Source organism: Adiantum capillus-veneris, chromosome 17, assembly GCF_014529385.1.
Source record: "Adiantum capillus-veneris isolate H3 chromosome 17, ASM1452938v2, whole genome shotgun sequence".
Classification (NCBI taxonomy): domain Eukaryota; kingdom Viridiplantae; phylum Streptophyta; class Polypodiopsida; order Polypodiales; family Pteridaceae; genus Adiantum; species Adiantum capillus-veneris.
Window position 1 is genome coordinate 46,393,812 of NC_140947.1, and position 22,446 is coordinate 46,416,257.

Here is a 22,446-nt window from a genome sequence, read left to right on the forward strand (position 1 = left end):
AAGCTTTTGATGATGCAAATTAAAAGGGAAGACGGTTGGCACATGTCGGAGGATGTGCAGGTTTAGAGGGGGTGGATGTCGTGCAGCTCCGCTTTCATGATGGGAAAAAGAGCAGAGAAATGCAAGTTAAGCTTCTTTCGAGCCTACTCATTTATTGAGCAGTGATCATGGCTTGTTAACAGGCCAAGTTTAATGATTAAAGTATGCCAGATGCGGCTTTAAAGAGCCAACAGAGGCCTTAATGATGCTAAAAAGGAGTATTCTTGAAGTGAGTACAAATGGGAGATTATGATCTAGAACTGTAGTGCTTGAAGTGCTCTACCAGCTTGTCTTTACGGCTCATCGATTGAAGCTACGATGCAAAAGTTATGGCAGTTTGAATTTTAAGTCGATTGCAGATCCGTACCGGATTGGGCAGCTCTGGTAGCTGAGGGGAAAAAAATGAAGTGGATGCATGGAACCTGAAGTGCTCACTTTGTGGAGCGCGTCATTTTTTTTAGATCAGTGAATTGGAGTTACGGTTACCAAGATATTGCCAGATTAAATTTCATCGAGGGCCAGTTTTGTACCAGTCTTGTCGGCTCGGTCAGAGTGTCATCTGGGAATTTTACAGGCTCAGTAGGGTTTGTATGCAGTCTATGCAGCTTGAAAAGTCTACAAGAATTTATGGCTCATCAGTCAGAATCTGGATTGATGAGATAATACGGCTTGAGGCTGGTGTTAGTTGTCGGCACTGCCGAGCTGGATGAATTTTTGGCATTATTCAAGACACTGATATGAGCAATGAAATTTGAGACGTTATTGTCATTTAAAGGCTGCTAGGTGTTGATAAGGTTGTGGCAAAGAAGCTCTGGCTTGTTAATTAAATGCAAGGGAAGGCGTTTCTCCGAATGCATTCACCTATACTTGCATCTTGGAGAGCATTAGATGCGGGAAATGCTTAAAATGGCAGTGGGAAGTATGAGGAGAATGTCGTGCTTAGCCATGCTTTGGTGGATATGCACGTTCAATGTGGTGCCCAAGTGTGGTGCCCAAGGGCCCAATTGGCCGCCCAATACAATCAAAGGCCGCCCAACCCAAAGCAAAAGGGGTGGCCGCCCACCCAATAAGGACCTAAGGGGTTATTGAGTGAGTGGGAAAAGGGGAAAAAGAAAGGAGAGATGGCGTGAGCAACGGAGGGGAGAGAGATGAGCTCGCACTAAGCGGCAGAGGGCTCAAATGAGTGCGGCTAAGAAGGGAAAGATGCCAATCTCACCATGGCGCTCAATTGCGGCACCAGCAGAGGCGGATTTCATGTTGGTCAACTCTGACCTTGCCATGTCATCAAAACAGTTCACGCGCCACATCAATCACGGCGCCGTGACTGATAGGCTGGGGGAAAAATAGGGGAACAAGATGGAAATTTGGAGATGGATTATTGCGTGACGACGGAGGAAGAAGGGAACGAGGGATAGAGGGGAAGGAAGCAAGGGTATTGAGGGAGAGCAAGGCTTGGCAAGGAGGCGACAATCTCTCTCTCGCGCTCTCACTCAATCTCTCTCTTTGGCTCTCGACCTTGGTGAAGGCGAGGAGGAGAAGAGAGTAACTTGGAGAGTCGGAGCTCGGCAAGGCGACCCAAACCAAAGGGAGCTCTCTCTCTCTCTCGTGTTGGAGAAGCAAAGCAAAGGAAACTCTCTCTCTCTCTCTCTCTCTCTCTCTCTCTCTCTCTCTCTCTCTCTCTCTCTCTCTTTCTCAATCTCTCAAAGTATGGGCTCTCTCCCTTGGCATTGGGGGGGGCTCGATCTCTCGATAGTGAGGGCTTTAAGGCTACCTCTCTCTCGACCTATTGAAGCAAGGAAAGGGCAAGAAGCTCAAGGAAGGAACTGAAGGAGTGGGACTCAAGCTCTCTCTTTCGTAGATGAGCAATCAGGAAGTGTCTCTCTCTCATCGAGCATAAGTCAAGCATAAGCAATAAGGAACTCTCTCTCTCTCTCTCTCTCTCTCTCTCTCTCTCTCTCTCTCTCTCTCTCTCTCTCTCTCAAGCAAGGCTTGGCAAGGGAAGGAGATTAGGAGAGTCGATGGCAACTGACATCCTTATGGCTAGTTTTAAGTTTTGATTGCAAGCATAAGTGGAAGATTTGCAGTCTTGGTCTAATTTGAGAGCATTAAACTCTCTTAACACCATCAGTGCCGTTAACGACAAACATTTGTAATCGAATTCCACTTAGGCTAATCATTAGCATTTTAAAACATTCCACTTGTCACTTTTTAAGCATTTAAGGTGTCGTCAGAGTCTTTTGCTTTGTGTCGTGCATCTTGTCTCTATTTCTTCCCACAACGAGCAGTTGGGTGCTGACTCGACTCACCTCGCGAACCCTATACCCCCCGACACTGTCCACTCCCTCTCCATAGAACACCAACTTCTTCCCCAATGCCTATTTTCTTTTGCTGCAAGCATCTAGATGATGTTCTTGTATGGCCCAACAATTTACTTCCTTATCCTTTCTAACTTCCTCCCAAAAGAGGGCTTGCTTCTTTTGGGTCTTCAATCCTTTCATGTTGCATGATTGGATAGCTAGAACTTCCATCATTGGGAGAGGGGGAAAAATTCCTCTACATTTGTCCCTGCCTGATCTCCGCATCTGTGGGCTTGGGAGAATCTGGAGGTTCTCCAAAGCGAGGGGGTTTCTTTTCTTGTAGCATTTCAAAGGGATTGTGAAGTGGGATGACACGAGTTGCACCTCTTAGTTGGGCGAGGGGGTGTAGAGGAGCCTATCCCTTTCAAGGCTCCATTAGTCTCCAGTGATATGGATTCTCTTGCCACCGCCTTCACCTTTTTGGCCCTCTTTAGTCCTGGGACTTTCATAGTCGACGTAGTTGTTATTGCTAGAAACTTAGGTGTAGATGCAGGAAAAACAAACAAATTTTCTTTGCGAGGGTGTTTGGATTTGCAATGTGAAGCTTTGCACCTCTACAATCTTCTCTTGCAATTTGGCCGTCTTAGAATAACCCACTTCATTCTGCCTGTGAGCAAGTTCTTTTGTTACCATTAGGGCCGATAACTAGCAACATGCTAACTTCCTTTAGTTCTTATTCAAGCTGAGTCTTAACATTCTTCAAATTTTCATGGCCTTCATCACTTGAAGTCTTAGCAATTGTGACTTTAGCACAATACTAGAGTGAGAACCCTTCAAAATGTTTGCGAACGAGATTCCAAGTTTGAGAGCTACAAAACTAGTTGCCACCTTGTTTCCCTTCGTACAGATCGTGCCATGAGGGTCACCCACCTTGAGGGTTTTCACCTTGAAGTTACAATATCCTTTAGCATTTTGGTCGTTTTCTTCCTTTTTCTTCAGCAAAGAGGACCTTATCAATCGACCACGCTTTATTAACCCCCTGGGTCGGACACCTTGTCGAAGCATCACCCACCATCAAGGTGATTGTTTGGTGGTCGTGATGGTGGCCCATCACCTTCATCCATCGAGATGACTTCTTCATTCAACGGCAGTTTCCTAGCCGTGAGCATTTGCAAGAAATAAACAATGTCCTCCTCCATGGGTAGAGTGTCCACCTTTATTGTTAGCACTTCGATGGAACTAAGATTTATGAGAGGGGGAGTGAAGTCACAAAAGAATCAGGGGCCCGATGGGCACGGACCCTACTCAAGAGAACCTTAACCACAGGGGGAACGCCTAAGCTTTGAATAATAGTCACACTTAACACACAAGAAAAATGGCACTTAAGATAAGGTGGAATTTATATATAATAGTCGCGCTGAGTTGAAGCTATGAAATATAATAGTCACGCTGAGTTGAAGCTATGAAGACGAGGCCAAAACCGAGGCGCAATAGTTTTGATCTGAGGCGAGCATGGCATGCCCACGGAAGCCGTCCGGGGCAAAGGAGATAGCCACCCACAAAAGCCGCTATGGATGAGCACCAACTTGCTTGTGGATAGAGGCCTGCTCATCGCTTGCATGAAAAATGAGCCCACCCTCTCACCCTCCAGGACCAACAGGACCCCTGCTCCCGCCGCCCTTGCTTGTCCTGCTCTCGTCGCCTACCTTGCTCAAGACTCACATTCTGCTCCCATCGCCTCCTCTGCTCTCCTTGTATCCTAGTCTACTATCCTAAGTGATTTTGAATAATGGGAATATGTGAGTCTTGAAAGATTGTCCTTTGAATATGCAACACCATTAGATGGATGTAATGTTGCAACATATGTCTTAATGGTCAACATTATGCAACTATTGGAATGTAGGAGTGGCACAATAAAGATTTTGAATAATGGGAATATGTGAGTCTTGAAAGATTGTCCTTTGAATATGCAACACCATTAGATGGATGTAATGTTGCAACATATGTCTTAATGGTCAACATTATGCAACTATTGGAATGTAGGAGTGGCATAATAAATTGAACATATGAGAATGAAAAATGATGCATGGAAGCAACAAGGAACCTGATGGGTTGAAGTGCATGGAGATGTTCACGAAGTGGTTTTTCTTGGGGTGTGTTTGATTTAGTTAGACCAAAGAGTGTAAGTGCGTTTCAGCGAAAGGGCTATCACTTTTGTGACTTTTACCCTTCCACCCACTAAGCTCTTCTTGATGGGCTGGAAACCACTCTCACCTATTCTAAGGTTCATGAAGTGGTTGTCAAGGATACCAACCACCCATATAGTTAATAAATTGTCTCGACAAAGTTAATTTCTAGATTACAATGAATCTCACAAGATTGTTCCACTTATTCCAAAACATTGTTAAGGATACCAACCACCATATAGTCAATAATTTGTCCGGACAAGGATATTTTCTAGATTTACATTGAATTTCACAACATTGTTCCACTTATTCCAAAATGGTTTTTCTTTATCAACATAGTGAGAAGCTAGCAATTTCTTGTGCAATCATCAACGCACCATAAGGGAAAGATAAACACTTCACAAAAAACACATAGGTATGTGAAAAAGTGCCTTGTTTCTACCTCAAAAAAAAAAAAAAAAAAGATCAAATATGTAAATCGCCTTCACATCTTTGAGAAAATGTTTTTGTGGTGTCTAGCTCTAATGGATGTTCCAATAAGATGAGCACAAATCTCAAGTTTAAAAGGAAAGCTTGCTCTTAAGGTTAAGATCACTATATTTGGTTGCCTCTTTTCAAGTCCTCTTGATGGGAAAGTGATACTCCTTTTGAAAGTGGTAGTTGTTGTGGTGTCAAACAATAATCGTTCCTTCTCTCAATGTTATGATTGCTATGACTTCTTTCTTCCATTAACGACAATCTTTTGATATATTAATATATATTAAAATTTGACTTGATTCTTGGTTGAAGTGAAACTCTCATTAGTAGATCATGTTGATGAAATTATGGTAGAAAATATGTACATTCTGCAAGCAAGGATGAATTTTTGGCATTGAATGTTGTAAGTGAGGAGGCTTGATGAAAACTACAATTTTGCCTTTCAAGAATGGGTCTTTTATGCTCGAGAATCATGGATGTAAAAGGATGGATGTTCTCCCCTTCCTAAGGGCCAAGTCTGAGGTCCTACCTTTGCTCAATGAAAGCTCGAGCATTGAAGGCCACGGTTGATGGTTTGCTCAAAAAAATCATGTATATCTATCATATATACATCGTATGACCCTTTCAGCCACAAGTGTTTTTCATAAGTTTTTCTAAGTATGTTTTCTTGATCTATGAAGGGTGACATATGTATATGTTGATGCCATATGCATCACCACCTCCTTAGTTGGGACATTTTTTCTTTTGGATATGATGCATTTGTAGAAGGGCATCACTAATTCTCTTCATGGTTGGATTGATGTGGAAGCACAGATCTTGTAGTGAAAATGCATTCAATGCTAACATTGTTCCTCACCACCATAGTTTCTTTCTAACCCCGACTAGGAGCCATTGTTTGATGACATCTTAGGCTAATCATTTTAATTGCAAGATAGTGTGAGCTAATATCGGTATTGTTAAGGATTTTTGGTGTCATTGACCTCACCTCTAAGAAGTTCAATTCACACCAAAAACCTAATAAATCTAGCACTCAACGAAACCCATGATAACTTAGAAAGAAAACAATTTGAATCTCTCTCTCTCTCTCTCTCTCTCTCTAGCGGGAGAGAGAGAAAGAGAGAGACAAAATCAATACTCAATAGCAATCTCTTTTTTTAAACAACAATCCCAATGGAGGGCCCAATTTGTACTTTAGTCTAGTCCCTGCTAGATCCACATCATGATGCTTCAAATAACCTATGCTGTCTCCAAAAACTAATGTTGCATTACCTACTCAATTCAATAGGGTCCAAGCACTCAATGCACTTGGCCAATCAGTGGCCTATTTGGCAAGTAGAAAGGAGATTCCTTGTCAGCTCTTCGCTTTTGTTCTACTACAATGCTACAAAAAGCACCGATGACCCATTTTTTACTTGTAGCTATGGAGATTAAGAACTACAAGGCCCTTGCAAATAAAGGTGAAGTGGAATTATCATCAAAATTTTCATTTTAGACAGGGAAATTTATACTACAAACCAAAACGTGTGAGCACTCACACTAGAGGTTACACCAACTAGAGGTGGGGTACACTACGGGTAGGGATGACGACTATAAATGCATGAATGAATAACCAAGCTTATAAAGCAACCCGACGAGAAAGATCAAGTCAACTTAAGCTAAGGTAAGCCATCGACAAGTCAAGAAAAAGAAGTCTGGACAAGCACTCAAGAAGAGACATTGCTTCTTACCTCTTGTGTGTCACACAACACTCTTTGTCAAACCAATGGTTATATCTAGCATAGCCTGTAAACAAAACACTTTTCATCCAACCAATTGTATTATGGCATAGTCCCATGTGAGGTGTGGGACATGGCCTTGTGTCGGGAAATGCATATGTGACAAAAGCATATAATGTATCATCTATTAGATTCACCATACAATCTACATCAACAATCTACAAAGCTTTAATGAGATTCTATGTCTCCTGCTTAAATTTGCATTTTAGACACATATGGGCATGTTCAATAATATCATTGTAAAAGTGAGCCCTAATTTAGTTACCATACCATGATTTGCAAAGCGACAACAATACCTTCTTCGAATCTAATTCAGTTACCATATCATCTTTTGCAAAGAGACAACCATAACTTATCCACTTGCATTACTTTAGGGCCTTCCTAGGCACAACACACAAGCCTTTACTTACCTCATAATCACTCTCTATTGCCACATGCATCTATCCTTCAAACCCTAGCTCCATTATCACAACCACACCTAAACCATGGACCCCATCACTAGGTTCTCGTTTATAAACCTTGACTTGGTATAGTCCGCCATATAGTCCTTCTTTCTTTCTTGAAATTAGACAACAAATCATAAGCCCAAATTTCCATTGAAGGCTTGGAATGGGGTTCATTCTTTTAAACTTTTATTATAAGCCGCCTTTGCAACAAAATAGGGCATGATCCATCGAAGTGTGGCATTTTGTAGCACGAAGTACATGATACTACCTACGCATATGCATACACTTAGGCGATGGTCACGCGAGGCTTAGTTATGCCGAACCAGCTCTGTCACAAGCAGCTTTTCACCGGCTTAGTTGTGTAACTATGCCAAAAAATGGCATAGTTACACAACTAAGCCGGTTAGCTGACGGGTAGTGGCATGTTCTCTCTCCTGTTGCACCTAGCTCGCTCTCTCTCTCTCTCTCTCTCTCTCTACCCGCTGTTACCTGTCACACTAAGCGTCTGTACCTGCCATTGTCAGACTTACGAATAACTAAGCCTTAGATATTGATCGAACATGGCACTTTATGGCACTCTAATTTCTCTGCGTTCTTGAATGACCGTTTGACATCAACATCAACAACGCTCTTTGAAGGGGGAGGGGGTCCCAACCCCTATCCGCCCTAGTTGCTGCTAGCACTAGGCCGGGAGCCTGGGTCAGATATTTGAAATTGGAAGGGCGGGACAGAGCAGAGCAAATGAAAGCTAGCGAGTACGAAGAAGTTTCTACGTTTCTAGAAAGAAGCGATGGCGGGAAAGCTTCCAATATGGAGGGTGCTAGGTCTAGGTTTCCTCAAGTATCCATCGATACTTTGCTGGCCATCCAGTGCCAGCTCCACACTCGCCGCCTCCGCCTTTCACACCACAAGCATCGTCAGCCCCATCTCGTCCAACAATACATTGCCAGGTTCTTCCTCTTATCTTCTTGGTTCTGCCTACTGTATAAAAGCCTATTTGACGCTGCCCAATGTGTAATTTGAATTCTTCTACCTAAGGTTTCCCTCAACGGTTTTTTTCTGTCTTCTTTATGTTGAATGAAAAACCGTCGCCTGTCTGATACACCAACTTCGAGATGATGCAGAACTTTGCCATCTCTGTTGGGAATATAATTTTGTTGAACTGGAGTGGACTATTAAATTAACTTTTTTGTAATGTCTAAACAACATCCGACGTTTCATTGTCCTCATTTAATGCTGCGATTTTTTTTTTTTGGAGGATGGCTTCTTGGGAGTTCACAGTGCCAAAGGATTTTCCATTTGGTTGCCAGAAACTTGTTTTCTTTTCCATCTACCAGCCATGAATCGTGGTGGAAAACAGCCAAGCCTCACACTGGCAGAGCATAATTTTTTCCAAACTCGTATGGTTGGAATACCAAACGCTTGCAAGCGCATGGAAAATAGGAGTATGGTATTCGAATACCATACTTCACTTGCAAAATTTGGGAACTTTTATTTTTTGCTGGATTATGGATGCTGTTGGCATGGGTCTCGCATATGGTTTTGGGGCTATTTTTGACGCTTCTTGTTTGTTCAAGGTCTTTTCATGAGCATGGAATGTTTTGCATATTTTTTTGGAAAGTAATATGGGTCACGTATGGTCGACCCGAGGCTACCAATCATACTTGTTTGATACTGTTGTACCCATATAAATAGGCATATGGAGAAAGTATGTGGCAGAGCCGTGCCTAGTAAATCGTTGATGGCTAATACTAAAGGATGTCAAAGTTGTGGATATAGTGGAAGGATGAGAGAGAGAGAGAGAGAGAGAGAGAGAGAGAGAGAGAGAGAGAGAGAGAGAGAGAGAGAGAGAGAGAGAGAGAGAGAGAAAACTTTTTAACGTCTATGTGAGGCCGAAGTCGGCCTATGAGACAAATCAGGTACAAAATAAAAGAGAGAAGAACGTCTGGTGGGTGATGAGATCTATGAGGATGGGTGGAGCTCTAATACTAGGGATATGTGCATGTCTATAGGTTGAGGGTATGACAACCATGCAAATGCATCAATCTAGCTAGCTCCATCCTATGCTAATGGGAGGGGGTAAAATGTAGTACATAAGAGGGTCGGGAGGAAGGGTTGAGAGAAGAGAAGAAGAAGAAGAGTCTTTTAACATCGTAGGAAACTATCCCAAGAGACCTTAAAGATGTATCCGACGAGGAGAGTTGAACTCAAGACTTGTTATTCAAGAGGGAAATGGCATAACCAATCTACCACACTTGGGTGATAGAAAGGTTATACCATTCTCCTCTTTTTATTAGCAACCCCCCCCCCCCCCCCCCCCCCCCCCCCCCCCAAAAAAAAAAAAAAAACCACACACACACACAGCCGAGAAGAAGAGTCTTTTAACGTCGTAGAAAACTATCCCAAGAGGCATTAAAGATCTATCCGACGCGAGAGAGAGAGAGAGAGAGAGAGAGAGAGAGAGAGAGAGAGAGAGAGAGAGAGAGAGAGAGAGAGAGAGAGAGAGAGAACATCGTAGGAAACTATCCCAAGAGACCTTAAAGATCTATTTGACGAGAGAGAGAGAGAGAGAGAGAGAGAGAGAGAGAGAGAGAGAGAGAGAGAGAGAGAGAGAGAGAGAGAGAGAGAGAGAGAGAGAGAGAGAGAGAGAGAGAGGTAGGTGGTGGGTCGTAGACGTAGTGGATTGATTTTCCACTATGACAAACGACACCCCACCTTAAGCAACCATCGTACTTCCAACTATAGTGGCTGCTTAAGGTTTATAGAGCCTTCACGAGATGTTTGTTTCCCTCTTTTGTCACCTGTGTTGCTTGCAATGGTTTCTTTTGTTTGTTGTTTTGATGTAGGTAGTTTTCTTTGTTTATCCCGGTTTCGATTTGTTTAGCTTACTTGCTTGTATGCATCTTATTTCTTTTGTGTGTGATGCTTGTGCTTGTGGATTTTATGTGTTTGGAGTGAGTGCGTTTCGCATGATTGCTTGTGGTTGAGGTGTGTGTGTGTGTGTGTATGTTTGCTTGTTCTGCATTGTTCTTTTTTGTTTTTCTCTTGTTTGATGGGTGATTTAGGTTTGGTGGGTGTGTTGGGCGGTTTTTGCCTCGTCTTCACACTTACACTATTTATTGCTATTGCTTTCTGTTGATCACTGCTAGGGATGGCTAGACTCTAGAGGCTATCTCTCTCCAAGATTTTTGGTGCAGAGTCTTCTTGTTGTGGTGTCTCTTTTGTTGGGGTTCACTGTTGTATATGGTGTGACGTGTTTTGGCGAAATGGTGCGGGCCACCCCAAAGTCTTGGAGAGATGTTTTTTAATGCTTTTGGACCCCTTGGATGTAGATAAAGAATGCTTGTACAAAGTGTACAAAGGGGGTGTGTCAGTCACATGGGGACGGGGACGAGTCTCGTGGACGTGACGGGTCCCGAGGACGGGGATGTAGCAAAGCATGGGACGGGGGACGGGCTAGGGGATGCGTGTTAAAAAACTTGTTCTGAACTAGACAACACTAAGAGCACAAGATGCAAAGAAAAAGTGGGTTTTGCACTCATAAATACCAAAATATGATATGCGGTAAGAACGCGGCGAGCATGTGCCGCACATGTCGACGTGATGATCAATCATCATACTCAAAGGGAAGAAATTAATGATGTACAAGTGAAGAGTGGATTAGTAGAGTCTAGTGGGCAACATTGGTATATAGCTCAAGACTCTGAAAGCCCTAGAAAAAAGGTGTGGGGTCCCCTGCTCGCGTCCCCTTGCATGTGTCATCGGGGACCCGCGTCCGGGACGTGTCTCCTATGCGTCCCATGTGAGGGACCCCTTTGCGTTGTGTCCCCCCGTCTCGTCCTGCGTCCCCCGTTTCGTCCCTACCAAAAAGGGCCACGTTCCCGGGTCCCCTGTTTCTATGGGGTGTGTGCGAGCTGTCTTTACGCATGCGGGTCAGTGACTCAGTTGTGCGGGGTATCTAGGTATATTTTTCAGTCGTATAGCGGACATGCAGACTTCACATTGTGAAGTTTCTGTCCGAGTTACGACCAGTTGATATTGTGCTAATTCTTTTTATCTTTTGTGGTGCTCATGAACTATCTCATTTTTGTGCTAATTTTTCCGATTTAATGCTTCTTTTAGTGCTAGGCTTCATTATGGCTGAGTTTGCCCTTGATCTCCGGAGTCATGACAGAAACTCAGTACGTTGAACTTTGTGTTGATGTATGCTCATGTGTGTGTGGTGTGTTGTGTTGGGGAGCATATGTTACTACCTAGTTCTACACCCACTATTGGGCATTGACGACGTTAGTGGGGATGTCGTGGTATTTAGTCAATACTATGCATGATGTAGCTGATGGTTATATTGTCTTGTGGGTGACTACCATGGGTCTATACCTTGCACTTTCCTTCAAGGGTGAATCTAGGCTTATCTTGGATTCATCTAGGTATACATAGTTTTGCTGTTTTTGTACATAGAAGTGTCAAGACTTAAAAGAGTGATTAAGTGCTTAAAAAATATGAAGAAATTTTAACTTTTATCAGCTCGGAGTCGCGAGTGAGTGAGAGATTTCAGCTGTGAAGAAGAATACTGCAGTTTGCAGTGGTGTGTGGGGGTTGTGTAGTGGAGGTGCCTCTGTGTGCGCGCGAGCGCTTGGAGCCTTGATTGGAGAGTGTCTCTTATCAAGAAGGCCATGGACATGGGTTGTGACCTCTGCACTTTCATCCCTCTTCTCTCTTTTTGGTGATGGAAGCTGCGTAAAGCGAAGCTCTCTTGTATGCGTGTGCTTGCTACTCAGGTCTGGCAGTGAAAGCCCCTTGTTATTGTTGTGAATGGGAGGTTGTTTCCCCATGTTTTCCATGGTATTTTTTGAGTTTTTGGCTGAACATTATGAGTTTTTGTATAACTCATGATTGGCATGGATTTTGATGGGTTTGTGTGCATGGTTGGAGTGACTATGGAGCTCCATCTCGCATATGCAAGGGTTGTCGATATTGTGTGAGGGTATGGTGTTTATGAACAAAAGTGCAGAGATTTTTCTTGGTTTTTATTGGTTTGTTTTCTCAAAATTTAGTGGTTTTTTTGCTTTCGTGGATGCAATTGGTCATAGCTAGGGCTATGGCAGTGTAGAGGGAACATAGTCGAGTGTAGGCAGGGTTTCGTGTGTGCAAGGGTGAGTGAGTTTGTGATCAGATCCCATCCTCTTGTGAGAGCTACTTTACTTTTGCTCATATATCTTGTGAAAATGGAGGTGTTATAGAGACCACCACCAAATCCTTCACAACGGCCTTGCAGATTTGGAGTTGGCTATTAGAGATTCTTTTGTGGAGTTTTTGGTCTTCTCTCGTTGTCAGGGTGGTTTGTTTATGCTTCAACTCTCTGTTACTTGAAGAAGAGGAGCTCGAGAACATAGAGTGGTCACGATGGTATCTGGACTGTTATTGACAGATTTAGCAAGCAGACTCATTTCATTCCAATGAAGAAAACAATCAAGCTTGATCACTTAGCGAGGCACGCGATTGTAGTTCTCGTCATCTTTCCACCCTCAGACTGACAGGCAATTTGAGATTGTCAATTTAGTGGTTTTAGATTTATTGAAGTCTTACATCTCTGATCAGAAGACTCAATGGGAAAAGTATCTACCTTTGGTGGAATTTGCCTACAATAACACGATACATTCTTTGGCGGGGAAGGCGCCATTTGAGATTGTTGAGGTGCTGCAAAGGTTCCACCCTTCCTAAGCACGAAAGATAAGATTTTTGAAGCTGATGAGTATACGCGCGACTTAGACACAGCTTTTGCCAAGGTCCGCGAGGCTTTGTAGAAATCTCAGGAAAGACAGAAAAAGGTAGCGGATCACTATCGTTGCGATTTGAATTGAAGGAGGATGATTGGGTGCTCTTACATTTTGAGAAGACACGCTTGAGAAAGAAAAAGGGAAAGGAGAGGCTTTTTCCAAATGAGATACTATGGACCTTTCCAGATTTCTGAAAAGATTAATGATGTCTCCTTTTGACTGAAACTGCCTCACACTTGGAGGATTCACAATGCATTTCATGTGAGTCTCTTGAAACCTTTGAAAGGTGATGTGCCTGAAGATGGGGAGTCCGATTAGCAACCCGAAGTGGAAGAAAACGAGGAGATTCTTGTTCCTGAATAGATTTTGGCACATAAGGACACAAAGAATGAGGGTAAAGTAAGAAGGTGGTTTTTGGTTAAATTCAAGAACTATCCTGCATTGGATGCGAAGTGGATGGAGAAGGAGGACCTAGCAGATACTCCTCAGATTGTGAAATTATCTGAAGCTTTTGGTTTAGCATAGTCTACTCCAAATGGAACTCAGAAATTAGCTCGGCTGCAAATCTGGTCTAGTGGGATGCACAAGAGGGGAGTTACTCTGGTCCTTTATCAACAGATGCCTTGATTTTTAGAATACTAGAGTCACTGATGTCTCTTTGAGCTTCACGGATATTGAGAGCTGACAGTATTCTGTTGTATGACTTTATGAAATGGAATTCTTGAATATGAAATTGATTTGTTCTTGACTTGTCTTTAAGTGCAGAAATTGAAAGACGAAATGACTGCAGCATTTTGGTATGAATGATTTCGAATAGACATGGTTGCAATAGGGGCTAGTCAATCAGGCATCGATGAGGTTCTGAGTGGATCTAGATGCGATTGTTAACTGCATTGCCGATAAATCATGGTCTAAGATCTGAATGAATGTTGAATGTCATGTGATGTCGTGTGATGTGACTGTCAATTCGTACATGTGTTAGATGTGTGTTCCTAGTGCGTAGGTACTAACAGTCAGTGTCTACTAAGACGGTTTATTGCCTCTGTCCGTTTTGCAGGTGTAATCGAGGGGGACTACAATGCTTTCAAGAGGGGGGTATGCCACAAATTGGTGATGTGGCTGCCCAGTACACACACACACACACACACACACACACCGCTTGCAAGGACCGCGGGTTGAAATGCTGACCTGGATGCAGCGGAAAGTCTGCTGACGTGGCAAGTCTGACAGTCTGTTGACGTGGCAGCCCACGAATCGTGGCGGAAATTGCGGAATTTCTGGCAGCTTTTGGGCGATGCTTTTCCTACGCTGTTGGATTTGCTTTATTTCCTACGCAAGGAATTAGAGAGAGAGAGAGAGCAAGCTTTTATTTAAAAAAAAAGCTTTTGCTTATTTACCAAGAATAGCTTGAGAGATAAAATATTGAACGTGTCTTATTTTTACAAAGCTTTTGATTTGACCAGCTTTTGGGGTTTTGCTTTTAGCAACCCTTGTACTCTTTAAATAAGTGGGTAGGCCACTCACAACTCAGAGTATCTGGACGCAGAGTCTGAGTGTGAGCGCCTGCCCGCACTCTTGAACTCAGATTTATACAAAAAATAGAAATACCGAAAGGGGTGTCAGTCTTTGAGGCCAATATCTCTAAGCACGGGACTCCGTCGGGCCAGTGTCGAATAAATTGTGAACTGTGAACTGTTTTGAAGTGGCTATTTGGTGCTGTCGCGGTAGATTCTTGACTTGGAGTGTCCAAGTCTGTTACAGCAGTGCCACTCAAGTATTTGAGAATCGACTTGACAGCATCCCAATGCTTTTTACCGGGGGTTAGACATAAATCTGTTGACAACTCCCATTACATGTGCAATGTCAGGTCTTGTAGCCAACATGGCATACATGAGACTACCACAAGCTGAAGCATAACGAACCTTAGTCATCGCAGCTTGTTCCTCAACAGATTTGGGACAATCGTTCTTGCATAAGTTTCAAATATGTAGACAATGGAGTACTCAAAGCCTTCTCTTTTTGCATGTTGAAACGATCAAGAACCTTGTGCACATACTCTTTTTGAGAAAGGTACAACAACGGTATAATCCTTCTTACGATCACGAATAATGCGCATACTCAAAATGTGATTGGCTTCACCCAAATCTTTCATGTCAAATTGACTTTTCAGTTTGGTTTTCAAGTCAGCAATGCCCTTGGAATGACTAGCAATAAGCATGTCATCTACATAAAGGATAAGCATAATAAGCTGTCCATTGGATTGTCTTTTCACGTAAAGACATGGATCTTCATTATTGCGTTTATAGCGTAGGGAACGCATAAATACATCAAACTTTTGATACCATTGTATGAATGATTGCTTCAAGCCATAAAGACTTTTCAGAAGCGTACAGACCAAATGGTTGCTGCATATAAATCTCTTTCTCGAGATCACCATGTAAGAAAGCTATAATGACATCCATTTAATCAAGCTCCATATCTTCAATGGTAACCAAAGCAAGCAACATTCTCAGTGTGGTCATCTTGACCACTGGAGAAAAGATTTCTTGGAAATTGACACCATATTTTTGCTTGAAACCTTTGGCCACTAAATGAGCTTTGTAATCGTCAATCTGCTCGTAAACCCATTTGCAAGGAAATGCTTTCCTACCTTTTGGCATTGGAACAAGTTTTCATGTTTTGTTCTTTGCAATATTGGACAGCTTTCTCCTCATGGCATGTTCCCACTAAACCTTATCATAGGCTAGCATAGCCTCTTTGTAACAAGAAAGCTCACCACTATCTGTCAGCAAAACAAAATCCACGCTTGGAACAAAACGTCCTGGCGGATGTGAGACTCCTTGAGATCTCTGCGGTTAATCAGAACTCGTACTAGCCTGTGTAGTTATTGGCTCAAGAGCTGTCTGGACAGGAGGTGATACATCGGAAAATGTCACTTTTCGGAATTCAACCTCTTTCACTGGCTGCCTATGCATCTTAGTCTCATTAAAGACAACATCACTGCTACGGATCATTGATCGACTTTTCGGATTCCATAAACGATAGCCAAATTGACCATCTGCACCATAGCCAATGAAGATGCATTTCCTGGACTTAGGATCTAGCTTACCACGTAACTCTTTGGGTACATGTGCATAAGCTTCGCAGCCAAATGTGCGAAGTTTTTCATAAGACAATTTATGTCCTGATCATAACTCCAAAGGTACACGAAACTATAATGAAGCATGTGTTGATCTATTGATCAAGTACATGGCTGTGTATAATGTTTCAACCCAAAACACTTGCGATAAATTAGCCTGTGATAGCATAAACATAATCTGCTCTTGGATGGCCCTATTCATTCGTTCCGCAACACCATTTGTGTAGGGGCATAAGGAGTTGTAAACTCACGCTTAACTTCTCTACTTGAACAAAAGTCTGTAAACTCTTTGGAGACATATTCTCCACCATTGTCTGAGCGCAAAGCTTTCAACTTATGTTCAGACCGAGTTTCAACACTAGATAAGAACTTCTTGAAGCAAGAAAAGGTCTCATCTTTAGACTTTATGGCGTAAACCCAAACATGTCGTGTTGCATCGTCAATGAATGTAACATAATAGGACGCACCACCATGGGATTTAGAAGGCATAGGCACACATAAATCACTATGCACAAGTTCTAAAGGTTTTCTTTCTTTGTAAAACGAATGTGTACGATGTGTTTGTGTTTGCTTTTCATATTGACAGTGCTCACAAAAAGGAAAATAAAAAAATGACAAAGATGGTAAGTAGCCCAAACAAGAGTGTCTCCATTTCCTTCTTTGACATATGTCCTAACCGGCTATGCCACAAAGAAATTGGCAGCTTGGTTACAAAAGAACATTGTTTTTATCGAATACATAAAGAGGATAAAGGGAACCAACTTTAGAACCATAGGCTATAATAAGATGACCCTTCGCAACACGCCAAGACTGCTGGCAAATTGGGTAAGATACTATATTAGCAAACCAAAGCTAGCACTAATTGGCAGAAGAGGCAACAGGAGCTTGGCTCAACAGGCAACTTATCAAGCAAGACCCCCCACAGCCTAGCGTTTTCAACAATAGCAACATCGTCCACCTTCCCTTGGCGTTTTTCAGCAAGACTCTCACCGCCTAGACTCCCAGACTCCCAATGTTTTTTGCATCTCCACAGCCTCAAGATTTCAGCCACTAAGAATCAGCCAGATCAGCGTTTTTATGAGCAGAATTTTCAGCGATTTCAGCCAGCCGAATTCAGCCCCAAACCAGCGTTTTTGGTCCCAGCAGAATTCAGCCCATTAGCGTTTTTGGACAGCAGATAAAGAGCAGCAGATTTCAGCCATTAGCGGTTTTGGACAGTAGATAAAAGTGCATCAGTTTCAGCCCTAGAGTCGGTCTCGTCATCCTCGTCGTCGACATTGACTTAGCCTAGACTTGCATCAGTCACATGCATCCACTTTGTAGCAGTTTGTGCAATCAATAGTAGACCACTCTCGCCAACGAGAGTGGGGCCTTCGGAGGAGGGTTTTTACGTCTCTGGTGTCGTATTCTCTTCTCTCTCTCTATCTCTCAGTCTCATATACTTGTACGCACAGTGTCTGTCACGTGACACATCCCAACCCTATGTGTCCGTGGACAAGCTACATCACGGCAAGGTTCAGTTAGTCAAGTCAAGTTTAGATTAGCAGTGATCTGGCACTTTATGAGTCTATTCATAGACCGTGCATGCCCAGTCACTTAGCATAGATGCATATCCTCCGGTTGCACACAACATGATCATCAATATTCCCATCAGATTCCATCAAAGTCAGTTTGGGAATTTTTCAAGTGACTTTATCCCATTTTCCCTATTTTTGACATTTTTCACTTATTTATTAAGTGACTTTTGTTGGGTAGTCAGTAGGGCAAATTGGGTAAGTTAATATATAAGCAACCCAAAGCTAGCACTCCACAACAGAAGAGGCAGCAGGAGCTTCCCGCTTAACAGGCAACTTCTCAGCAGTACCCCCTCAAGCACCTTGGCGTTTTTGGAGATTCCATCCTCGCTGACCTGCAAGATCTGGCGTTTTCAGCCTAGCCTGGATCGTCAACACCACAAGAACCCTAGCGCTAGCAGATAACTGCCATCGCCAGCCGATCTCAGATTCTGGTAGCGTTTTTGCAGCAGCAAATCAGCCTTGAAGAAACGCAGTTTTCAGCCTATGCACAGTAGCAGATTAGCCCCCAAGTTGGTTGCAGATGTACCCCCATTTTCAGCCATAAAAACGCAGCCAAAACAATCATTTTCAGCCATCGAAACAGTCCCGAAAAACAGTAGATAGAAGACTACAGATTTCAGCCACGAAGTCGCCGTCGTCATCGCCGTCGTCATCATCGGCATAGTCCCATTGCATCAGTCCATTGCATACGCATTGTACACCTTTGTGCAATCAAAGTAGACCACTCTCGCCGACGAGAGTGGGGCCTTCGGAGGAGGGTTTTACAACCTCTCGGGTGTCGTATCTCTTCTCTCTCCTTCTCTCAGTTTCATTCACTTGCACGCACAATGTCCTCTCACTTTGTGTTGTGATGATAGCATTCTCCATAAGACGGAAAACTCTCTTTCCCTAAGAACTAAAAGGAACCTTGAGCGATAAAAATCACTAATCTTGAGAAAATACAACATTCATTCCGCTGCACCTAACAATGTTCATTCACTTTGTTAATGATCATTGCACTCTCTCATTAAGAACGGAAGGCTCTCCCTTCCATAAGAACAAAAGGAACCTTGAGCACGGGACGGACACTCATCTTGAGAAAAGTACAACATTCATTTCGTTGCACCTTACACTTTATCATCATGATCTTTGTTTTTACATTTTTCCTTCTCTTTGTCACGCTTCTAAGCATAACAATTGCTAGCCGTATCCTTTTCGTACGTGTCGCATAATTTTTGCCATAAAGCATGAGCAATCTCGCATTCTAACACTGAAAAGTACACCGACTCACCAAGGTGCAGTCTAATCTTAGACGCAGCTGCATAGCTCATCAAGCTCCTCCCACTGAAATTGAGTCATGTGCATATCTTCAGTTCTAGCCGCATAGGCAATAGGCAACTTTTGCTTCTTTTGGACAAGCACATCATGCATTTGGTTCTTCCTAAAGTTGAAAATTAGTGCCATCAAACTTCTTTATGTCATAAATGTCACGATCTTTGCTAGTAGACATGGTGGCAAAACTACCAAAAGATTCTGGGAAAATTTCGGCAGTCTCCTTTGTATTTGGGACTATGTCAACCAAAATACGAGACAAAATGGCGAAGTATGTCACTCACAAAGCCTAAAAGAGACAAAGCCTAAAAAAGAGCAATGCCTTTCCTCAAAAGCACACCGTATAGAGACCAATTGAGGCGCATAAACTGTCAAACTGACCATAGACCGCCAACTCGGCGTCAAAAGCACCTATACCACTTTATACATGTCCTATGGCGAGGCCTCTTCAACTACCTGTATCACCGAAGGTATCTCCACATTTGAGAATACCCTAGCTCAATGAAAACCTCACGCTATCGACTCTCAACAACGTAGGTTATTCAGCAAAACGTATAGCCAAGTCTCAGAAATGGCTATCATTCGGACCAAGTCTTAGAAATGGCCGGGACTGCCGTACTAGCCAAAAGATGGCTCCACAAAAGCCTACAATGGCAGTATCTACAAAGACGTACAAGTCTGTCACGATGCTCAAACAGGTGCCAAAACTTAAAAGCATGTGCATGCGAAGAAATATCCCTGAGGAGAGTCAAACGGCTCTCAAAAGAGCTCAAACATTGTCAAAAGTTCCAACACATACATGTATGCATAAAATAAAAACTGCTCCCAGTGGAATCAGAATATCGGAAGCACTGAAACGTGTAGCTTGTGAGTCGATGCCGATGTTATAGCTGAAGTCGAAATCAAGGCCGAGAAGCACAGAGGAAGCGAACCAAGCCGCTCTATGTACCTATACCTGTATCTGTATCTGTACCTGTAGTCCATAGTCACCACCCGAAACGGAAACGGAAAAACCGGCGTTTCGGAGTTTCACCCGAGGCAGAAACGGTTGAGAAACGACACTTTTTTTTCAATTTGTAAACAATGTATTTCATATAACAAGTAGTAGCCTAGAAGGGGCCATAGGTGTATTCGGAATTGAAAAATGAGAAGACCTAATTCAAAAGTTTCAAACTTAATGTAATGTTCAAACACAGACAATAAAGGGAAAAGCTTCATTTAACACTTGGTTTTTCAAAGCTTGAATGGCAAAGCCTAGAATGTATTGTGGGAGATTAGGGAAGTGTATTTACCAAAGTAGGTGCACAATTCCCATACTTCTCCCACCATGAGACAGGCTTGAGCTGTGTGTCCCGAAGCTTTGCAGTGGCTCAACCAAAATGACTACTTCGATTTCGAAAGGCCAACAAATCATCTTCTATTCTTCTTGCCATTGCTACATCACCGTGCATGTACTTTGCCACATACTCTTGAAATCCCTTGTCTAGCTCATCTGGCACAAATTGGTCTTCACTACCCTGAATTGTACCCAAAAAAAGAAAGACATTGCGAAACGCCGTTTCGGCCGGTCCAAAACGGTGGGGAAACTCCGTTCCCGTTTCCCCTCTACAGAATGCCGTTTCGTGTGACTATGCTGTAGTCGAAGAAGACAATGCCGTCAAACTCCCACTCTATGTGTGTATGAGGCCACTCCAAAAGAGGCTACGCACTCCCGAATGAGCCATGGGCTCTCGTAGATGGAAGAGACTGCAACAATGGTACTTGTAACGGCTATGGAAGCTCTGCATCACAAACTATCAAAACGAGAGTTAAAAAATGCAGCTCCTAAACCGTAGCTCAAATGAGGTTTTTGATGGCACGAATAGCCCGAAAGGGGGGTAAAACCCTAGAACACGTGGTGGAAACGCTCTCGGAATGTTGAATTTGCCGATGCCGAAGTCGGAACCCTGTTTGTACTCTTGAAAGTGCGCGCGCGGAAGCGATTTCGGGAATGAAACATCTCTGATACCAGATGGAGAGGAGTCGGGAGCACAACGGAAGAGGAAGAGGAATACACACTCACATACACACCACCATAGCCACACACAGATTGGAAGGGGAGAGCCGATACACATTGTGTGCCCCCTTTCTTTCTTCTCTATCTTATGCACTTAAGCACAATACACACTCTACTTTGTATTAGTGGCTCACACAAGTGTATAGCCGTACACTTAGGGTTAATAGCAGTTAGTGATGGGCGGTCGGCCACATGGCCATTAAACCTAACATTACTCTCTTCCCTCACTCCCTTGCTCCTAGCTTTTGTTGTATCACCCATCTTTTGTAGCTTTGCATTGTTGGTAGTTTTACCCCTATGGTTTGTAATCATTGAATATTTAAGGGTTTTTTCACTCTCGGATCCGTTATCTTTGTATGCCTACAGGTTGATGTAATGTCTTCGGCCGTGTAATTCTGATTATGTAATACAAAAGGGTACCAAGCCTCACTTCTTTTGCGCGCGCATACACACACACACACACACACACACACACACACACACACAGAGAGAGAGAGAGAGAGAGAGAGAGAGAGAGAGAGAGAGAGAGAGAGAGAGAGAGAGAGAGAGAGAGAGAGAGAGAGAAATGAAATGAAATGATATATTAACGTCTTCAAAAAGGCCAAAATGACCTATGAGACCATCAGATACAAAGTGGTGAATCTAATACAATGTCTGAAGTACAAGTACAAAAAGTTCTGAATGTAAAATGTGAAAAATGAAGTGTGAAATGTGAAATGTGAAATGTAGAATAGGCCCTTAATGACACTCTGGGTATCGTGCTAGAGAGAGAGAGAGAGAGAGAGAGAGAGAGAGAGAGAGAGAGAGAGAGAGAGAGAGATGCAAAACCAATCAATTGAATTTGTTGGACTCAATGTAACATGTCCAATAAGGAAAGAATGGCCAAACAATCAATAAGCTCAAATTTGGGCATTCACTTGAGATGCATAACTTTAATAAAGGAATTATGAAAGGCTTTTTTCTATCGGTCCACAATTTAGCTGTTTTTAGTTTACTCTATGTATTTTTTATACAAGACATTTGGATCATATGACGTGTTTTTTTTTTTTGGTTGGGGTGGGGCTCCCTAGTCTCATAGGCCTTTTGCAGATGTAAACAAACATTTCATTTCATTACAGGTGACCCACCCAATACTTAATGTCCAAGAATAAATATCGAACTGGCACAACAACACGTGGATTTGGAACGTGTCGCTTAAGTTAACCGGAGAAAAAATAAAAGCTCGAATCAAAACATATGAGAAGTTCATTGTTCAACTACTGTAGTTTTCTTTTTGATTTAGGGCTTTGGTAATATTTATCAAATTTGTTTGTTAAATAAAGAAATGCTAATTTTGTGTTTTAACTTCTGCCGAGAGAAATTTTTT

The 22,446-nt window shown here is 42.8% G+C and overlaps 1 protein-coding gene across 3 annotated transcripts in view; it reads left to right on the forward strand.

Annotated features, from left to right (window-relative positions):
• The first annotated feature begins 7,621 nt into the window (after positions 1-7,621).
• Positions 7,622-22,446, forward strand: part of LOC147437168 (uncharacterized) — a 79,982-nt gene continuing 65,157 nt past the window's right edge. For 2 of the 3 annotated variants that reach the window (XM_086485865.1, XM_086485866.1), the window contains exon 1: positions 7,624-8,170. In XM_086485865.1, the coding sequence (XP_086341991.1) occupies positions 7,962-8,170 (209 nt within the window). In that variant the 5' untranslated portion in view covers positions 7,624-7,961. Of the gene's footprint in view, positions 8,171-22,446 lie in introns of all 3 variants that reach the window. The other variant, XM_086485867.1, reaches the window with a different exon arrangement.